The sequence below is a fragment of the Pteropus medius genome, unplaced genomic scaffold (genome assembly GCF_902729225.1).
Source record: "Pteropus medius unplaced genomic scaffold, Ma_sr-lr_union100, whole genome shotgun sequence".
In the NCBI taxonomy this organism is placed as follows: Eukaryota; Metazoa; Chordata; class Mammalia; order Chiroptera; family Pteropodidae; genus Pteropus; species Pteropus medius.
This window is the reverse complement of record NW_024347790.1, coordinates 2,624,555-2,645,964: the sequence shown is the minus strand read 5'-3', so window position 1 is coordinate 2,645,964 and position 21,410 is coordinate 2,624,555. Positions and strand designations below refer to the sequence as shown.

General features: G+C 39.6%; 1 protein-coding gene across 1 annotated transcript in view; it reads left to right on the top strand.

The window, feature by feature from the left end:
- Positions 1-21,410, top strand: part of ITGA8 (integrin subunit alpha 8) — a 142,822-nt gene that overhangs the window by 62,039 nt on the left and 59,373 nt on the right. The window contains exons 14-16 of the mRNA XM_039877466.1: positions 13,666-13,711; positions 16,563-16,670; positions 21,107-21,162. Coding sequence (XP_039733400.1) covers positions 13,666-13,711; positions 16,563-16,670; positions 21,107-21,162 — 210 coding nt within the window. The remainder of the gene's footprint in view (positions 1-13,665; positions 13,712-16,562; positions 16,671-21,106; positions 21,163-21,410) is intronic.

Below are 21,410 nucleotides of genomic sequence, written 5' to 3'. Positions count from 1 at the left end.
ATGGGATGCTTCTCCGACAGTCCTTTTAAGCTCTAAACTTTTCTGATTCTATAATCCAAGGTCTGGACTCACTGCCTCCCCAGATCTGTCTGTAATATTGGGTAGATTATGAAGGCTCTATCTTTGAAAAAAATAAAATAAAAAAGATTTAATTAAACTAGACAAAACTTTTCCCTTAACTTTTTCTCGAAAATAATTTTAGACTGACACAAACATTATAAAGATAGTACAGAGTCCCACAAGTCTTTCTCCCAGCTTCTCTTTATATTGACATCCTACATAACCATAGTACAATTAGCTACTAGTTAATCTGTAGACCATTTAGAAATTCTAATAGAATTTCACCACTTATCTTACTGGTGTTTTTTTTTTTCTAGTCCAGAATCCAATGCAGGATCCCACACTGCATTTGGTTGTCACGTCTCCTCAGTCTCCTCAATCTGTGACAGTCCCTTGATCTTTCTCTGCTGTCATGACTTGGACACTTTTGAAGAATATGGCTTGATATTTTGATGAACGTCCCTGAATTTAGATTTGTGTGATGTTTGCTCACGCTTAGATTGGGGTTACGTATTTTTGGCGAGAATACCACACGACTGATGCCACAGCCTCTCGGGGCATCACCGAAGTACGTGATGTCCGCTGCCTTTTCACACTTTGCTCACTTGCTTGCAGGAATCCCGGCCAGGTTTCCCACTGTAAAGTTCCTGTGTTTCCCTTTGTAATAAGTATCTTTGGAGAGATACTATGAGACTATGCAAACATCTTGTTTATTATCATAACTTTCCCACTAATCTTAGCATCTATTGACGATTCTTGCCTGCAACAATTATTACTGCCTAACTGTGATTTTTCTATTTCCATCATTCCTTTTACTCATATTAATTGCAATTCTAATGTAAGAAAAAGATGCCTCTTCTACCCATTTATTTATTCAACTTGTATGGACTCATGCATATTTATTTTACTTTATGGGCTATAATCCATTTCTATATTTATTTTTTCTTGTTGCTTAAATTGTCCTTTATTTGGCCAGCGAGAATTCCCTCCAGTTGGTTCTTGTGTTCTTTTAACATTCCCATCCTTTATGTGCATTTTCTTACTTTCTGGCATGGCAAGATAATTCAGGCTCATCTTCTACTTTCTTTGCCCCAACCCTGGAATCAACCATTCTTCCAAGAGCTCTCATTCCTTTTATTGTAGAATGGTAGTTAGAAAGCAAGATCTAGATTCTAGGTGTTCTCATGGCTGCTAGACTTGTGATGTGCTGAATTCTTCAGATTACCATGTTCTCATATGTCATAGCTACATTTCAAACCATCGATATTACTCGAAATCGACAAGTTACATTTTTATTATTTAACCTATATTTTGTAAGTCAGCGTTTTTGCACTCTAGTTGTCAATAACAGGTGTTTGGCAACTTAAATATTATTCAGCGAGCACTGAGAGCTGCCACCAATTTTCTTCATTTTTAGAGATGATGATGATGATGATAGCAGAATTACACATAGTGTTCAAGAGATTGTGCTTTGGAAATATAATTTATTAATTTATTCAACAAATACTTAGTGAGTGCCCTTCATGTGCCTGGCATTCTTCTAGGTTTTGAGGATACAGCATTCATTGAACAAAGATCCTGTCTTCATGGACCTGAGTTCAAGTTCTAGCTGTAACACCTCCGCGAGCCTCAGTCCTCATTGGTAAAATGGGTATATCAATGTCTAATAATAGTCACCTTTTAAAGTGGTGTTGTGGATGTTAAGTTAGATAAAATGTACAAAGCAGCTGACTCTGTGAATAACACCTAGTAGCAGTCATTAACGTTAGTTACAAATGACATATTGATATACTGTGACATCATCCATGCCCTTAAGAGACAATGCAATCATGGAGATAAAGCATCCAACAGTTAACTGTAACACAAGACAGCATATGAGAAGAGTTTTAAGAAGACTGAAAAATAATGAATGAGTTAAAAGAGAACGTTCTTCTATCTAAGGTGTTCAGAGAGCTTCATGAGGGAAGTAATGGTTAAGTGGGGTCTTAAGACATAGGTATGATTATAAAGTGGTTACAGAGAGAAGACTTTTCAGAAGAACACAGCATCAGTAAAGACTCAGAAATAAGAAAAGGCAATTTTAGAAGTGATTTGGTTCAAACCGATGAGAGCATAAGTGAAGAGAGTCAGTGAAAGTTAAATTTGAGACAGACAATAAAGGACCTTGAATAGCATGTCAAATAATTGGTACTTCATTAGGCTAATCATGGAAAACGAGAACATGTTTTATATTTCAAAATGGCACTTTAAGAACTTCAGTTTTTAGCAACGAGGAGAATGAGTTGTTATGAAAAAGAAACTTGAGGTTAAATGCCATTAAATTTCCTCAGGTGACAGAAGCACACTGACCCAGGTGAGTGCAGCAGTGATACCAGTGCAGTGTGAAGGTGCTTGAGGATAAACAGCCTCAGGGCCACCTTCACCTCCTGCTGAGGGCTGAGATCTGGTGGATAACTAACCAGCCTCCCGTCCCTCAGGCAGACAGTTGGGGAGCCATCCTGCGCACTTCTTTAGAGATCCCAGTGGCTATTTCTTCGACTTTGAAATGTACATTTATATTCAGAGGTGTGCTGGTAAATGTTTAACAAGCAGATCTGTGTGTGTGTGTGTGTGGCAGGGGCGGGGGCGGCGGGGGAGCCCAAATCTGTAGCATTTACCAATTTCCATAGTGTAAATAGTCTCGACAAGGCTGATTCCAAGGTACAGCGATTCTTTTGATAAGAGTTATACAGTTGCTCTATGTGCAGCTGAGATGAACTTGACCTGCACTTGTCCAGCCATGCATAAATGCACTGGCCTTCTTTTTTTGTGATAGTGTTCCAATGGGGAATCTGAATATGTGAATTTTCTATTTCGATTCAGAAATTCACGGATCCAGGTTGAGAATGACTGTTGTCTATACCCACAACTGCATTTATGAAAGCGTGAAACAGAGATTAGCAACAGTCATTATCAAGTCCAATAACATAATATGCCGACCTTTCTTGTTTTCTAGCCTTAAATGAAGATATCAAAGATATCACTGTAGATAACAAATCTACAGTGATGTGTAGCCACCGTTACAGTATCTTACAGAGTGTGCTCCACCTGTTCATCCCTCCCTCCCTCATAACCCCTGACAACCACTGATCTTTTCACTGTCTTATAGTTTTGCCTTTTCCACAATGTCGTATAGATGGAATCATACAGTATGTACCTTTTCAGACTGGCTTCTATCACTTAGTAATATGCATTGAAGTTTCCTCCATGTTTTTTTCATGGCTTGATAGCGCATATCTTTTTAGTGCTGAATAATATTCCATCATCTGGATGGACCACAGTTTATCAATCCATTCACTTACTGAAGAGTATCTTGGCTGCTTCCAAGTTTTGACAATTGTGAACAAGGCTGTTATGACTATCCGTGTACAGGTTTTTGTGTGAGCACACATTTTTCAACTGCTTTGATTTAATATTAAGGAGATTGCTGGGTTGCATGACAAAAGCACATTTAGTTTTGTAAGAAACCATCAAACTATCTTCCAAAGTGGCTGTACCATTTGCATTCCCACAAGCAGTGAATGAGAGTGCCTGCTGCTTCGTGTCCTCACCAGCATCAGGTGTTGTCAGTGTACTAGATTTGGGCCACCGTAGTAGGTGTGTGATGTTATCCCATGTTGTTTCAATTTAAATTTCCCTGATGACTTATAACGTGGAGCATCCTTTCATGTGCTTATTTGCCATCTGTATATTTTCTTTGGTGGGATGTCTATTAAGGTCTTTAGCCCATTTTCAATGAGGTTATTTGTTTTCTTATTGTGGAGTTTTTAAGAGTTCTTTGTATATTTTAGATAACATTCTTTATCAGATGTGTCTTTTCCAAATATTTTCTCCCAGCCTGTGGCTTGTCTTCTCATTCTCTTGACAGTTTCCTTCACAGAGCAGAAGTTTTTAATTTTAATGAACTTCACCTTATTGGTCATTCTGTCACGGATCACGCCTTTGACGTTGCATCTAAAAAGTCATCACCATACTCAAGGTTATCCAGGTTTTCTCCTGTTATTTTGTAAGCATTTGATAGTTTTGCAGTTTACATTTATGTCTGCGATCCAGTTAATTTTTGTGAAGACTGTTAAGACTGTGTCTAGGTTTATTTTTTGCATGTGGATGTCTTGTGCTTTTTATGATAGCTAGTCATGACGTACTGGGTGAAAGGAACTGCTGTAGACAGACCCTCAGTAGTGTGGTGGTAGGTGTTGGGGGAGGGGAGTCCTATGATTAGGTCCCAGTCTCTCAGTGAACCTGTGCCTCTGGACTGTGAACTTCACCTGTGCTTCTCAGTCCTCACCCCCGCTTCACCAGCACCACCACCTTACATGGGATGGACGGCTGGAGTTTGATATTTCCCTTCTCCAGGTCAGTTAGGCTCTGGTTAAATCGTTTCTCCTGAGGGCTGACCTTGCTGAGAAGAACAGAGTGCTCTGGCATATTTCAAAATAGTTCCTTTTCTGCTCCACTTGCCAAAAGCAGGAGGGGATGTTTCTCCTAATATCCACGGTGAGAACCTGATAGAGATTCAGCAGGTCACACTCACCAAAGTGCACTCCTCCCCACCCCCAGGGACTTGAGCCCTCTGGAGTTTTTAACTCAAAAAGTTGTCCACATCAAGCCTCTGGCGTTATTCACCAATTACGGTCCAGATTCCCCACCCCAGGGCTGGCTCCCATGGACACTGCCACTTTAATAAGTTGTGGCTCTTTGTCACTCTCCAATTTGTCCTATGACTTCACTTCTCTTAGAGATGGAAGATGTGTCGATTGCACAGTTGGTTCAGCCTTTTACTTGTTGTTAGGACACAGTGACTGTGTCCAAGCTCCTTCCATGCTGGGTCAGAAACCAGGAAGTCTGTCAGTTTAAGTTTAAACATACCACTTTCAATCATAGAAGCTGGCTTCTTCCTGAAACCCATGGCACCAGTAAATATGACAGGATATCATTTATACTTGATCTTTTTCAGATATAGTTAGTAAGGACTTGCTGCCTTGCCATGGCGAGCAGGGAGGGAGAAAATGAGGAGGAGTTAGACTAAGTCCTTCTGTATTAGACCCTCCATATCATTTCTGGCCTCCCACTGCATGTTCTTTCTGTAAGTCATCTTAATTTATTAACGTACAATTTGAAAGCCATATTTTAACATAATTCTTCTGAAGCATCCCTTCCGTTTTTTTTTTTTTTTTGCACACCCTGGACATTTTTCCAGAGTTCACTTCCCATTTAGGACCTCAGTTCAAATGTCATTTCCTCAGGAAGCTTTTCCTGACTGTTGTCCTTTCTCGAAAAACAATGATCTCGGATTGAAATTATGCATTTGTGTGATTATTTGATAACCATCTCTTTTGTGCCATTAGACTGGACACTTGGTTAGTGGAAGGCAAGCACTGGGTTTGATTTTGCTCACTATGGGATCCCGTGTACCCAAAGCAGTGGCTGACGCTAAAGGCACCTAGTAAATACTTGTTGAACGAATGAATGAATGGGAACAAATGAATGAATGAATAAACCAATTTCCTCGCAGCCATACACCTTGGCATATAAACCGTTGCTTTCTTCTCTCTTTACCTAGCCACTGTCTTCCAACTCTACTTTAAATCTAGGAAACTATTTTCTTCCTGTGCAGAATAAGAATGGAAATATAAGTAGAAACGACGATGTCCTTTAAGAAAAACTTTGGCATTCACCCCTGAAATCACAGGAGGCTCCACTCAAGGCGGTGCGTTTATTCTTGACAAACAGAACCTTCGACCCTACCTCTGTATTCACTGGCCATTTAAATGCTGACTGTTGTTCAAACAGTTAGACCAGGAAAACAGGTAGTCGGCATGACAGAAATGGCAACAAAGTGGGAGTTAGAAGGCCCACATTCTCATTTCTTCATCCATCACTTATCAGTTCTGTAGCCTTGGACATAACCACTTACATGTCTTCGCCTTAGCTTCTCCAGCCACAAAAAGAAGCTCATCAGGCCAATTCTCCACCGTCAGGACTGCAAAGGTGATGTGCAGACTGTAAAGACCTCTTATATAGGTGGGAGGGACCTGAAACAACTCCTAATGCTGAGATCCAGGCTCTTTAAGCCAGACCAAGGTGATGACTCAGGTAACTTATGCCTAAAGCCTCCTATGACACGAGGGAGGAGAGATTTTCAAAATAGCTAACACAGCAGTGAAATCCTGTCTGGTTCTTCCTATTGGCAAACATTGTTCACGTGATGCTCTTCACTTTATGTTTTCTTATTGATATTTTCACTTTATGTTTTCTTATTGATATTTTCCCGTGATATTATTACAGCTGGTTTCCTAAAAACCACCAACCCTGACAGAAATTCATGAGAGTGTGAGTGTACCACGGAAAGCTTGGGATCAGAGCAGCCCTCAGGCTAGATTTTGAAGTAGGTGGGCATTTCGGGGGCTGCTCAACCCTGGCTTCCTTTTCTTTCTGTCCCAAGGACTCATCAGCACCAGCTGCAGACACTTACACTATTTCCTTTTCTCCAATGTGCAGTGGGGAAGAATCTAATATCCTTATTCTCATCAGGATATAAATGATCTGGGTCAAGTAGGTGGCACCCAGGGACTCTGATTCAGTGGGTGCTGGTCCGCATTTTGGCAAGCCCCCATGGAGAGTCAATAGCTAGAAGACAAGAGCCTCGAGGGCAGGAAATGTGTCTGTCTGCTCACTGCTGTATCCTCAGCAGCTAGGACAGGGCATGGCTCATGGCGGGTGTTCAACAAGTTGTTGAATGAGGGTGCCTGATATAGGGAACCACTGCCGAAATGTTCTTCCCTTCCTCTCCGGTCTCCCTGGCAACTCTATAAATTTGTAAAATAAGTCCTTAATGTCGTCGATAGGTTCTTGGAACTGCGGCAAAAGGAGGTATAGCAAAAACCAATTTCACCATAGGCTCATTTATATAAAGTTCAGTTTCTACGGCATCTCATAAATTATAATGAAATGATGTTGAGCGAAATGACATTATTCAAGGATCTGTATCTTATCGTATCGTATCAGCTGGAGTTGCCGGAGCAAAGCACCGCACACTGGATGGCTCAAACTACATTTATTTCTTCACAGTTCTGGAGGCTGGAAGTCCAAGATCAAGGGTGTGGGTTGGATCGGTTTCTCCTGAGGCCTCTCTCCTAGGCTTGTGGATGGCTGCCTTCTCCCTCACGCCGTCTTCCTTCTGTGTGTGTCTGTGTCATCTCTTCTTCTTATAGGACTCCAGTCAGATGAGATTGCTGCCTACCCTAATGACATCATTTTAACTTAATTACCTGTTTAGAGACCTTATCTCCTAACGGAGTCACATTCTGAAGGACTGGGAGTCAGGACTTCAGCATACAAACTTTGGGGAGTTGCAAACAAAAAAAAAAATCCCACGAGGTTTTAATTATAGGATTTTTATCCACTGGGCTGGATGTAGGAGAAATATCTTGTTAGCTACCAGGCTCTTCGGAAGGGAGTCACTTATAGATGAGACTAGTCCTAAAGAAACAAACTTTTCTCCGGGACTTTGAGCAACTGATTGGATAGCAGACGTATTGTGAGTGTGGCCACCACAAAGATAAAGTGAAATGCCTTTGATTGAGTGAAGCATCAAGCCATAAGATGGAGAAAGGTAATTCTTGCAGCCACAGATACTAATAATGCATAGAAACCCATTTTCTTAAGGCAGACTGATTGATATTTCACTTTTATTTATTTATTTTTGGTGTGGTTTTTTTTTTTTTTTAAAGGAAAATAAACCCTCAGTAAATTAGAGTGTTGCAACCTAATACCATGTTCTAACTCATAAATATTTTTCTTCGGAGTTTATTTGGAAGTATTTCAGACAGATTGTTAGGATTATTACTTTTTTGGGATAAAATCACGCTTTTTTTTTTTTTTCCAAACAATTCTTCCTCAACTCATAAGCCTCCTCTCAGTAATATTTTTCATGTTGCAATAAAAACATAAGGAAGAGAGGCTGCCTGGTCTATTTTTAGATGATCACGTTTGCCAAACTCAGGAGACTTGTGTAAATGCCTGCTTCCCACAGATAGGAATTCTTTATCCAGTGCCAAACACTTAAGCCAATTTCATAACCCACTTGCAAGTCAATATTGCCATATTTACACACCATCTTTAACCCCATCATTTCTCTTAATATCATCCTTGTATGAAAGAAAGCAGATCCTGGGTGGGTCCAGGTAAATAGCTATGCTGGACAACACTCATTCATCTTTAAAACATTGTGTTACATGGGAAGTGGCTTAGAGGAGATCGAGCCTGGATGGTGACAAGAAGTGCCCAGGGGAGATGCTCAGAGCTGTGAGCATCAGCAGTGCCCAGACCATGTGGGCCACGCGTTCAGACAGCTGAATCACGGAGGTGAGCGGGGTTGATGCCCAGTTCTGGTGAAGCCAGGGAGACTGTCAGAAGGCGGCTGGCTGTCCCATCACGGAGCCAAGAGAAGATCCAAACCCTACAGGAGCAAAGCTGACTCAAGAGGCAGAGGAGATGCCTGGATTGTAAATCGGAGCAGAGACAGCACAGTTGTGGGACCCCATCCAGTTCTACTGAACTCTTGGCTTTCTCGTCTGGAGAACCTTAAGGACTTCACCAGAGATTTGGCCATGAATAGCAACTTGTCCAGAGCCGTTAGGCAGCCAGTGGCAAAGCGAACCAGAATTTAGAATTCCTAACTTTTTGCCCTTCATTTCGTAATTTTCCACTTGAGCTAAAACACTGCATTTAAAAGAGGGCTTCAGAGATATCAGAGCGATTCAACAAGAGATGATTTACAAATCAAAATCGACCTGTAGGTACACGAAAACCTATAACACAAATGTTTATAGCGACTTCCCCCAAACTGGAAACAACTCATGCCCCTAAGGCAGGGATTAATAAACAGGCCGTGGCTTTCAACACAGTGGAACGCTATTCAGCAGTCTGCAACACGCGACATCGTGGATGACTCGCAGAGGCATCAACCTGAGTGAGAAAAGCCAGACCCAAAAGGCTACATGATAGTAATCTTGTCACGCAACCATTAGATTTACATCCCCGTCTGTCTCACTGGTTTGGAGGTTCTTTATGGTAATTTTCATTCTCCAGAATTAGTTTGAAATATTGTTTTTAATTCCAAAATAAAAAAAAGTACTGCCTGATGGCATTTTCAGCAACGAACTTTACCATTAGTAGATTTCTCAACAAGATGAGAGAGGAAGAAGGAAGAAGGAAGAAGAAGTCTCAGTTTATGCAACGCAGGCCATGGTCTGGTGACCATGGTGACTTCCAGAAAATGAGGCTGGGCAATTCCTTATTCTAAAACTCACCACTTTTCCCACTGTCTTCCCCTTCACCTGCCTCCCTCTCCCCTTAGGAAGTTCCCACTCTCTGCTCCCTGCACCTCACCCACCCAAACCCAGACATCAAATCCGCACTCAAAACAAAGCTGATGTTTTCAAACAGAACTTCTTCCAACTCCAAAATTTTCTTCATAGATTAATGAAATCCGACTCTAGTCCAAGTACCACTTTAAAAGCTTGGCTCTTCTCTTCTTCCTTGTTTAAAAATAATGATTCTGGGGAAATGAAATACAAAACGGAGGTGCAATACATCTCCTATGACCTCACTTTTTAGGGTTATTTGTTCTTGCCAAGTGATCCTGTACTCATGCTAATGTCCCCTTTTAGAAGTACTCAGTTGTCCCATCAAAAGCCAAAGGAAAATAAACCGTGTTTCTCAGGCAATGTGAGGTGCTAACAAAGGACCCCAGCATTTTGATCAAGGGGAAAAAAACAATTTTTAGTCGCCAGTTTTTCTTTCAAGAAAAAAAAATGGCTAAGTGTCTTTGAATAAAGAAAGGCTCATTTTGTTTGTTTTTAGAATGTGCCTTTAAGAAATTTCTGTAAGCAAGGAAAGTAAACGTTAGATAAGGAAAATTATTATTAGATAAGACCTGTTTTGTCAAAGCGAGGGAGAAAGTTTGCAGAGTTATGAATCTGAATGTCATCACCAAAATTTCTTCTGATCATTTAAATTCCCAAACATGATGGAATAATGCAAAATTTTAAAAAATTGTGTGTGTAGATGTGTGTGTATGTCTTTATGCTTAAAGACAAATGGTTGATCATAAAAGTTATATTACTTCGTAATGAATTAATTGAAGAAAAATTGTATGTTTAATTTCTACTATTCGAAAACCACAAAATAGGAAAAAGTTGATATGAAAAAAATCCTTTTCCCTTTCTCAATGTACATAGTTCAAATCTCTCTTTGTTACATTTAAACTATATCCATGTTCGTCAGGCTGTTTTGGACGACTCTGCTGGTGTTAAAGATGGAAATGAGATAATAAAACCATTAATTTGAACCAAAAATATATATATATATATATATTTATGTATATGTGTGTGTCCCTATACATATGTTTATGTGTATACATACATATATATGTATGTATACATATGTATGCATACACACAAACATAAATATATATGTATGTATATGGAACAGATAGGTAAAACATGATATAGGACTTAGCAAAACAAATCACGTATCTTGGGGTCCCCTAGGAAGACCTGAGAATCTTAAGGTCCTGAGTATAAATGCTTCCAGCCTTTTCCAGCAGGCGCAGCACCAACATGGTGTCTCCAAAAACCAACATACTTTTGAAGTAGATAACTGTTTTCTTGGCCTCTCAACTGTGGCCACAGTCTCATAAAGGAAATGGTGGCCTATTTTGCCAGTGATTTTATTTTCCCAGAGTAAGAAAATTTCCACCCTGAGGCATTGGAATTGTCATTCCTCGAGGAAAGGCCTTCTGCTCATGACCATTATCAGGAGGGCGGGTCTCAGCTTCTCATCTAGAATGACCACTTAGGCATGATGCAGCCTCTATGTTACTTTCTAGAATGTTCTAGAATCTGGAGAGAGAGTGTGTGTGTGTGTGTGGGCGTGCACGCGTCTCCAAATACCTCCGAGTACACATGCAAAACTCCAGCAGAATTTAACTGCACTATACATTAGCCTGTCTTAATAACTGTCTCATTTCCTTCATCTCTCTCATCTTTACAATATTATCTCATTATTACTTATCTCTCTATTTCACAGCCATTTTTAAATCCCTGCTCTGAATCTGGCACTATGCCTGGCACTGTGGGTGCAAAGATTATTTATTTCTTTATTTTAGCCCATCCCATTCCATAAAGTCTGTGTGACATGCCAACCTGAAGAAAGATTTCTGCCCTGAAAGGGCTTACTGTCCTGTTTTCTGTGCCATTTCCAGAGAGTCAACTCTTAAAATTCATCTGGTAGTTATAAAATGCCTCCTCTTGGTAATATAAATATTTGGAGCCAAAAACAAAGCCCATAATTCCTCTCGAATCAGTTTTCATAATGGAACTCTTCTGTTTGGTGTCACGTCAACAGACGTGGATCAGGCCAAGGGCCACCTGTGTTACTCTTGTCTAAATATTGGAGCCCGTGATTACACAGGAAGAAGAGAGTTCATGTTTCTCCAGATCAGTAGCTCCTTTTCCTCTGACCTAGCAAAAGGGCATTGATACGCCAGAAGACGAGTAAAACAGAAAAAATAAATGTGAATGTAGTTGAAACAGTGGAAATTCTGGCGTGATTTCTTTCTTTCTTTCTTTTTTTTAAATAATAGACTTAGAAATGTTGGTTTTGGGCTTCAAAGATATGAACCCTTGGAAGAGAATATTTTATTCCATGAACTGTAGTTGGCCAAGTCGTAGGCCTTTCCTGAATGTGTTCTTTAATCTCACGGACACAGAGCCCCCGATGTGACCTTCGTCCGACTTGTTTGAACATCAGCAGGCACACCTTTGAAAACATGGAAGTTTGGAGTTCAATCCTGGCCTATTATCTGAATCAGATTCTGTATTGATAAAAACAAGAGACGTTTTGACTGTGGTTTTAACTCTGAAGATATTTGAATCCATTTTTTTAAAAAACAAACTTTTTAAAACAAGAATTAGCGTGTTTTAGGTTGGCTTTTTCCAGAGCAGACATTAAGACAAGATTTAGAAAACTAGCAGTTTATTTGAGGAATAATCCCTGACCCACCCCCCCAAAAAAAATTGCTGAAGGTGGTAAGGAAGGATGTAATAAAAGATTATTATCAAGAAGCTGACACTGTGGAAAACTAGGGCTCTGTCAGGCTGGAGAAATCATTCTTCAGAGTTATCCCACTCAAGGGGTAAACAAGCTGTGAGAGCTGTTGTCCCTAGTTAGCTTCCAATTCCTATCCATCATTAGCTGAAGGCTGTGGCCAGGGGCACTTCCACCGGCCTTGACCCAGCCAAGAGAAGCCCTCCAGAGGAGAGCCATAGCTGCTGGCAGTCTGACACCATTCCCATGCTCTGGAAAGGTGAGTGCCGCGGGAATGAGGCTACAGATCACGGCTCTGTGCAAACTCCATTAAGCCAGTTTAATTCCTTGATGGCCTTTCCATATGCAGTAGTCAAATGTATTCCCCACCCCCCCTTTTTTTTCTTTCCACTTCTGTTTCCACTAGAATTAACCAGTTATAGTTTCGACGATTCTAAGTTTTCTCCTGCCGCCCTTATTTCTTTTACCAAGTCCAGTTTTCTCACCTCTACATCTAAATTTTATTCTGTGGATTTAGCCATCGTCATTTATTTTATTTTATTTTTTTATTGCATCTACTAAGAATAATCATCATAAATTAGATTAAGAAAAACAGAGTTCTGCCTATACATTAGCCAATTGCTGAGGTCATTGTGAGTGAGCATCACCTCTCAAACAGTCTAAGATGGCTCTACTGCCCAGGACTGCTGGAACCCAGCTCCACCTCCTCCCACTTGTGTGACCTTTAGTAAATTTATGGGTTAGCCTCCTTAAAACTTAATTTACTCATCTGCAAAATGGCGCTAATAATAGACTTCCTAATCAGGAATCAGTTAAACTGTTTAGAAAAATTCCTAGCCTAGAGTACATGTCCAATACGCACTATTTGTTATTATCATTGCTATTTATGATCATTATAATGATCTGCCAATTAATTCATATACTACTGATTACTTTGCCAACAGTATACTCACCACCCACACTATTTGTAAAGAGCAAATGGCTGTGTCAAAATGACAGACAAATGTCCCATCTCCTAACTGGTAACACTAATTGCCTAGTAAGTAGGGTTGTTGATGGGGAATAATAAAACACTGTGTTTAAACAGCCTGATACACAGTAGGCACTAAGCACACGCTTTTCTCCTTTTGTTTTCCTTAAGATGTGTGTCTTGAATCTGAGGATGGGAGAAATGGTGTTATGATGAGTTTCTTAAAGCATTTCTAGAAAGTTGGGCTTCCTAAGTCCAGAAGGGTTTGAGGTCTACTGTTTTTATTTGTCATTGAGCGATTACAGGGAAGTTCCAACATCCTTTCAAGAATGTCTTAAGAAAGGAGCAATGTGCTATTCTTATTTTTATGACTCTCACTCTGCAGTCAGCATTTCAGGATGCTCCGTGTGCTAGTTATGATTATGGGCTTGAATCGTGTCTGTAAAATTTGTGTGTATGTTTTGTGTTTTTATCTTTTCTAGATTTAATCGTGGGTGCATTCGGAACAGGAAAAGTAGCTGTTTACAGGTACGTGCCTGGTGGTATGCAAATTTTGTATCGAGATATAATTGAGATATAACATTACATTAGTTTCAGATGTACGTCATGATTCAGTATTTGTATATAGTATGCCACGATCGCCACCATAAGTCTAGTTACCATCCGTCGCCAGCTACGATTTTTTTTTCTTGTGATGAGGACTTTTAAGATCTACCCTCTTAGCAAATTTTAAATATATAATATGGTATTGTTAAGTATAGTCACCATGCTGTACATTACATCCCAGGACTTATTTATTTTATAACTGCATTTAGCCCCTGCCCCACACCACCCCACCTCCAACCCCTGCCTCCACCCTGCCTCTAGCCCGCCTCCAGCCGTCACTCCTGGCAACCACCAATCCGTTCTCTGTATCTAGTGTTCATTTTTTGGTTTTTGATTTTTTTTTCTTAGATTCCACATGTAAATGAGACCATATGGTATTGCGTCCAAATTTTTTTTTACTTAGGATAATGCTGTCAAGGTCCTTCCATGTTGTTGCAATGACAAGATTTCCTTTTTATGGCTGAATAATAGTCTATTTTATATATATACACCACATTTTCTTTATCCATTCATCTATCAATGGATATGTTTTTCTAATGGTTTCAAATGTGTTTCCTTTTTATTGTTAGTTTTCCCTAAAAGAGTATATCCCAACTATTTATTTTGGAGAACATTTAGATGCTCTTTTTAAAGTTTAGAGAAATTTTTGTTCTCAATTTTTTTTTCTTTTCTTTCATCTCTGTTTTTTTTATTCTCATACCTCATATCCAAACTTCTATCCCCTACTAATGTAATTTTAAATAAGAGAGAAATCTTGGCAGGACTTAAAAAATGACACACTTTTTAGATGTCACTATATGTGAATGCTTCCCTTTGCTTTGGAAAGACATTAAAATGTGCTTATAGAGAGGAAATGTGGTGTGGGACAATGTTACTATGCACCCTGGTTTCTATAATTAAGTGAGGACACTAAGTTAGAGACTAGAAAGTACCAGGGATTCATAGCCATCAATAGCAAACAATGAACAACAGTTCACATTTGACATGTCTGGCTTCAAAACCCTGGTTATTCCACACATTCATAATTTATAGTCTTGGGCAAGTTCCTAGAACTTTCTGAGCCTCTGATTTTTCATCTATAAAATGGGGAAAACCATATTTACTTTATAAGGTTATTTTTGTTAAAGGAATTAAGTGAGACTCTCCACGTAAAGTACACAGAATAGTAACTGGTAGACAGTTGCTGCTCAAAAGTTTTAGATAGATTCTTTTTTCTTTAAAATTTGATGGGAATGCAAGATGCTAGGTCAGGATATCAAGACAAAAGGCGGAGACCAGACCAAGGTGTTCTGGACATATCACGCTAACCCAGCTCAACTCTCAGAGATTCTAAAGTTAGGTTTTCTTAAGTAGGTAAGATTTGCATCTCATCTGTCCCAGGACACACTCAGAGGGCTGATTTCTACCAGCCACTCTCCGCTTCAGGTTACAGGGAACCAGATTATCGAAACTGTCAAAGTACCAGAAGGGTGAGGCTGTGTTTGTGGCGACCGACAGGATACACTCATTTAGAGCTGATGGGGGTGAAACTGACTCCTGGTCCAGCTGCTACGCTTGAATCCACCACATTTGCGCCAAGGTCATGTTCTCCACGGACTGCCCAGGCCCATTCCTGTGAGGCATGTGGCTCTTCCAAAGAGCATCTTCAGCTCGAGGACCCCCACGGCCCTGGCTGGCGCTTCCTTGCTGGATCCCCTCTTCTATTCTCGCTCCTGCACAGAGATCAGGCTGTACCCCAGTCTGACCACCGGCTCGCGGCCTCCTCCACTCCCTCCCCTTTGTTCCTCATAGACGTTTGCCCCGCTAAACGTCTTGCAGGTCTAACCCTGTCTTATCATCTGCTTTTCCGAGGACTGGAGCTAACACAATATTGAAAACAATGTTATGTAGCCAAGAAATTGTTTAAAATTGTGTCCTAAGACAATACTCTGCCTCAAAGAACAGCCCTTCCACTTGTCAGAGGAAAATGCACGTGATTCAGGACTGTTTCATGTTGTCATCTGGGGACTTGGCTGTCATATCCGGGAACTGAGCTTTAAGAATTGCCCCGTCTCCTTTCCCTATGACTTACATTCTCATCTGCTTACGCTCACCTGGGTGATGTGAACCGAGTTTACTCTATCTTAGTCCCTCTCCTCGACTTGGCTGCACGTTCGAATCACCTGGAAGGTTTGTTTGACACTCCAGTGTCTGGCCCTGACACCCCCTGGGGTTCTGACTTGATTCGCCTGTCGTGGGGCCTGGGCATACTACCTGTTTTAAAGCTCCTTGGATGCTAATATGGTACAGTTAGGATTGAGAACCAATGCTCTGTGTGAAGTACAGAATGATCCTGTCAACCTACCCTCATATCTTTAGCTAAATCTGTGAAGCTTGGCTAGAAAATAATGAAGCTAAAATATCATCAACCAGTAAGGCTGCAAGAAAATTTGCAAAACTCAAGTACTTATAGACACGAGTGGCTGTAGGATGATGTATTTCCTCAAATGTGGCTATAGATAAAGTAGCAGTATTTCACAGCAGTATCACCAAAATACCATGAGCCTACTCCATAAACGAAGCAGGTGTGTGAATGTGGCTTTCTTTGACGGGTCCAAGACATCCTTTATTTGCACTCAGAGCTACCAAATGTAATTAGCTGAGTTTGGTGCCCACTTGTTCATGCAAATTCTTGGCACGAAGGCTGGAAATGTTGGCAGTGGCTTCTAGAAGTGGAGTAGGCTTCTGCCCGTGGCTCCTGCAACTCATTTAAACCCGTGTTTTCTCCCTGCAGAGCAAGGCCAGTGGTGACTGTGGATGCCCAGCTTCTGCTGAACCCAATGATTATCAACCTGGAAAATAAAACTTGCCAGATTCCAGAGTCTACAACTCCTGTGGCCTGGTGAGTTAGTCCATTCAAATCTCCTGGTGATCTTGTGAAGATGCAGCTTCTGGGTCCATAGGTCTAGGATGGGCCTGAAACTCTGTACTTCTAAAAAAAGCTCCGAGAGGATGCTGATGCTGAAGGTCCATGCTCCAAATGTGAGTAGCCAAGCATTAGTCTTTCAAAAAAAAAAAGCAAGGATCTATGATATGATGCTGATCTTTTGCTGTCAGCTTTTCCCATGAAGGCTACTTCTTCCAACTACAGGCTCCAGGTGAGATAAGTACAGGCAACTCTTGAATGACATAGGTTTGAATCATGCAGGTCTGCTTATACACAGATTTTTTTCCAATAAATACAGTCAGCCCTTACTGTCTGTAGGTTTCCCATTCTTGGATTCAAATAACCACTGATCAAAAATAGTGTTTTTGCATTCCCAGCCACAGATTCCCAACTACGGATCTAAAACACTGTTTTGATCAGTGATTAGTTGAACCCACAAATGCAAAGGACCAACTCGGGTCAACCACTGTAGAGTCAACCACTCGGGTCAGTGACCCTAACCCCCACCTTATTTAAGGGTCAACTGTATAAAAACACTTGGGAAATTTTTCAATAAAACAAATCTTGGGGATCTCTTTTAGATTCTTGGCTTATTAAAAGTAACATTAACCAAACTAAAAATATAAAATACATTGACTTTTGCATCTGCATATGCTTTGGATACCAATTTTCAGATACATAGAATATCTTTTTTTTTAATAGTCGAGCTTGTGTTAAATTACCTGGTTTCCTGTGCTGAAAACAGATGGCAATTTTCTAACTTAGCGTGAACAGTTAGAGAAAAAGTAAACATTATAAAAATAGATTTTTGTGTCCTAACCTATATTTTTGTCACCACGATCTTGTCATCAGGAATAGCAGGAGAATTCTGGTTCCTTTGCTGGGGCCATAGGAGAGCATGGCTTATATAGCTTCTAAAGTGTTCCTTTTGAACCTTTCCGAAGGAACTATGAAAGGGAACCTGATTGGAACACAGCCACTTTGTTTCCAGTATGTAGGTCCTCAAGGGTCAGAAGTCTGTCCCTACTGGGTAATGCCAGCAGGATATATCCTCTGGAAAATCAACAAATTCTTTGAGTGTTCAAGCAGTGCCCTCATTTTCCAGAAAAGGTGGTCAAACTCAGGCAGTACGTTTGGTTCCTGAGAATGTCAGAATGCGGAACAAACCAGTCTTGACCCAAAGAAGCTACAGTATTTCCAGCCAATTTCAGCGTGTTGTTGATGGCCTTTTGACAGTGGTTCATACTGGAGTCCAAGACTTTGAGGGTGGAGGGTGGGGGGAGAGGAGGACCCTGAAGAATTTTTTGAAAAAAATCCTTTGTTGGGAGCTCCCCATTCCTGGAGGCCTGTCTTTTCCTTAACCAGCTTTTTTTGAAAGTAGCTGGGAAATGCCCTGAGCACATTTTTAAATGGTTTAAAACCATAAAATATTATAATGAAAACCTGACTTGAGAAAATATGTGAAAGAGCTAGCATCTATCCTTAACCTTGGCATGATTAAATGAACTTGAAACAAGCTGTGAGAGCTACTTGGGCATGAGTATTACAAATTCAGTATTTCTCCAGACAGACCTGAATGGACTCAGCCTAGAGTCCATTCAACTCACAGTTCTGAATTCTTTTAAGCATCTGTGTGTGACACACTCTGGTATAAGTGTCGTTATTTCAAACTAGATCATTTTTTCCTAAGGATTTGAGTATTTTTATGAAATTTAAGTATTTTAACAGATTATATTATCTGAATTTATGAAAAGACTTATTTTATAACAAGAAAATATCTTTTCATGACCCATTTTTCTTGTTGCATTAAATCATATTATTAAGATAAAAGGCAATTTGTTAAGTTGGCAAATGTAAAATATATGCCTTTACGATTATTTATTTGATTCTATTGCATTCCTTTTCTGAAAGATGTTTCATTTTCGCATTCGAAAATTTTGAATAGTGGCTCAGAACTTTTAAAAAAAGGAAAGTTAATAGTTGATTCAGTCTAGAATGTGTTTCTCTGATAACTTTTTAGTTTGTTCTAGGAATTTAGCTCAGTTTTTCCAAAATGATTGAAAGATATTCGTTGATTTTCTTTTCCATAATTTTGGTCTGTATTTGATGTAGCCTTGTACTGTTCATCTGAAAACTATTAAGTAAAGTCTGACTGGGAACTAGTTCTTCATGTCCATCCATGTGAATTTCTGTGTCTTTCAAACAGCTGTGTAGTTTTATAAAGTATCTGCTGCTAGAATTTTTAAATTCAAAATAAAAACATAAAGCCAGCTCAGGAATTCTCGATACAATCGTTATTAACTAATCAGAAAAATAAAAACTACTCGGTAAAAATTTTTCATTTTATAAATGTAAAAGTCTGTAACTATCCACTTTTCAAATCTGAAAAAAACTTCAAATATGCCTAACTTTATGTAAATTCTGACATTTGCTGTCAGTGAAATAGTATTGAATTGTGAGATTGAAAAATGCATTGCTTTGTACTTTTAAATCCTATTTTATATTCATCTCATTCTTTCTCTATTATCCATGGCTATGAGCACTGTTACATGTCAGATTTATTATTCCAACCTTTATTGCATTGGGTTAGGATGAGCTTTAGAGGATCATAGTGGATTGTTCTGCCTCTGACATATCAGAAATACTATAGACAAAGAGGTTCATTTCAAATTTTTGTAATGAAGGAACTGAGTTCATTTAATGTGCTTTTTTGTTGTTGTTCTAATCAGTCCTATTCAGATTATAATGCACCATACTGAATATGACCGTAATTTCTAGTTTGAAATTTTAATTCGATGAACAATTATTAATAATAGCTCACAGCTTTCTTTGAAACCAAGTACTTCCAAAAACACTGGACATAGAAAAAAAATTCCATTTTTTTAGCCAGACCTGCTAAAAAAATTTAAAGATGCAATTAACTATTCGTCTTTCTTGAACAATTCTAATTGAAGCAGGAGTGGGCTGGAATTTTGATTCCTCTGGGGAAGCGGTAAAAATGCTGTAATAGCAGAGACATCTCAGGAAACTTTTTGCTTAATGGCATGTGGCAAATTATTTACCCTGAAGGGAAACATTGACTGAGGTCACGGTAGGTAGATGAATCCCAGATGTGACACATTTTCATTATGTTTGACACAGGAAGCTGACACATAATTAAAGTATGATTAGGAATTATTTACTCCTTTTGGATTCTGCAGAAATATTCTAATCATACTATAGTATTTTACTGGTAAAAATGTGAAGAGTAAAAATTTGTCAGTGACAAATTATAATGAAAGACGTTTAGGGAGAGTATTCTTGTTGGTTCCATTTATTCATGCTTGCAAAACTAGAGACGGCTAAGGCAGGACTGAGAATAAAAATGTTTACTTTGGAAAAAAAAATCATACTTAAGTATTTTCTTATATTTTTACTTTCTTAGAAATGTGAAAAGCCCTCTCTCAAATGTTGGCTGTTAGGGCTTGAAATTTTTCAGGAGGAAGGAGGGTCCGTTCAACCAAGTCAGGAGTAGTTCCCCGGCCATTTCTTATGCCCTACACAGCCACGGAACAGGCCAAGTGCAGGTCATCTTACAAGCCATGGCAGACATCTCTCTGAATTGAGTGTAGGTCATGTTCAAGGCAAAACTACAAAGTGCCTCTTGTGCACATCTACCCTCTTCTTACTGTCTTTATATGACTATCATTGAGCCTGCCTAGCTTGAGACAGGCCCTCTACTAGGCTCCTTATGCTCTTTCTCTCTCTGCCCTCTCCCTTCTAGGATTTCTGCCTCAAATTGTAGCACACCCCTGGCAAGTTACTGCCCGGTTCTCGTCCCCTTCCAAGCGGAGTGGGGACATGGGTTAATCACACCATGGCGCTCCAAACTTCTTAGGATTAAATCCAAACCGACCATGACTTTCAGAGCCCTGCTCCCTCCCTCTTGCTTCAAAGCACCCACCACATGGAAATTCCTCAGTTTCCTCAAACGGGGTCATGCTCTTAGATATCTCCAGGCTTGTCCACTAGCTGTTCCCATGTGTACTGCCTGGTTCTTCACTTCCTGGCACAGGGAAGATATTCATTCATTGAATAGAGGCAGCGAGTAATTGATTACTTAATCCACTGATTAAATCAGCTACCTGTTAGTAATATTTTTGAGTATTATCATCATATGTAATAATGTCACCTGTCTTAATTATATTAGTGTTGTGACCAACTGGTAGAAAAAATATATATATATGTAGCAAATATGTATTGATAAATAAACACATGCTTATTTATTTTTTTAGTTGTATATATAAGAGTAAACGACGGATACATTTTGTCTGGGGTGAGGTGAAGGAAGAGTTCTACTTCAGATTCAAAACTTTATTAACCAATAAATTATTGACTACCATTTTCCACAGCTTTTCCTTAAGAGTGTGTGCATCTGTAGCCGGCCAGAGCATTTCAGACACAATAGGTGAGCACATTTTCATTTTCATACTCCCATTCTGTGCTAAGCAGCATTTCTCTGCAGACCACATAAAACTTTTAAGGAGACCTTTATTAATACCGAGATTGCTAGCACATATATGAGAACTTCTGCATAAATATTATTTGAATAATTAGTATTCATATTATCTATAAAAATGGATGTAATTGTGGCGGGCGATGATGATTTATGTAAAACCACTGCAAAACAAGTTTTATTAGCTTGGGGAGTATTTT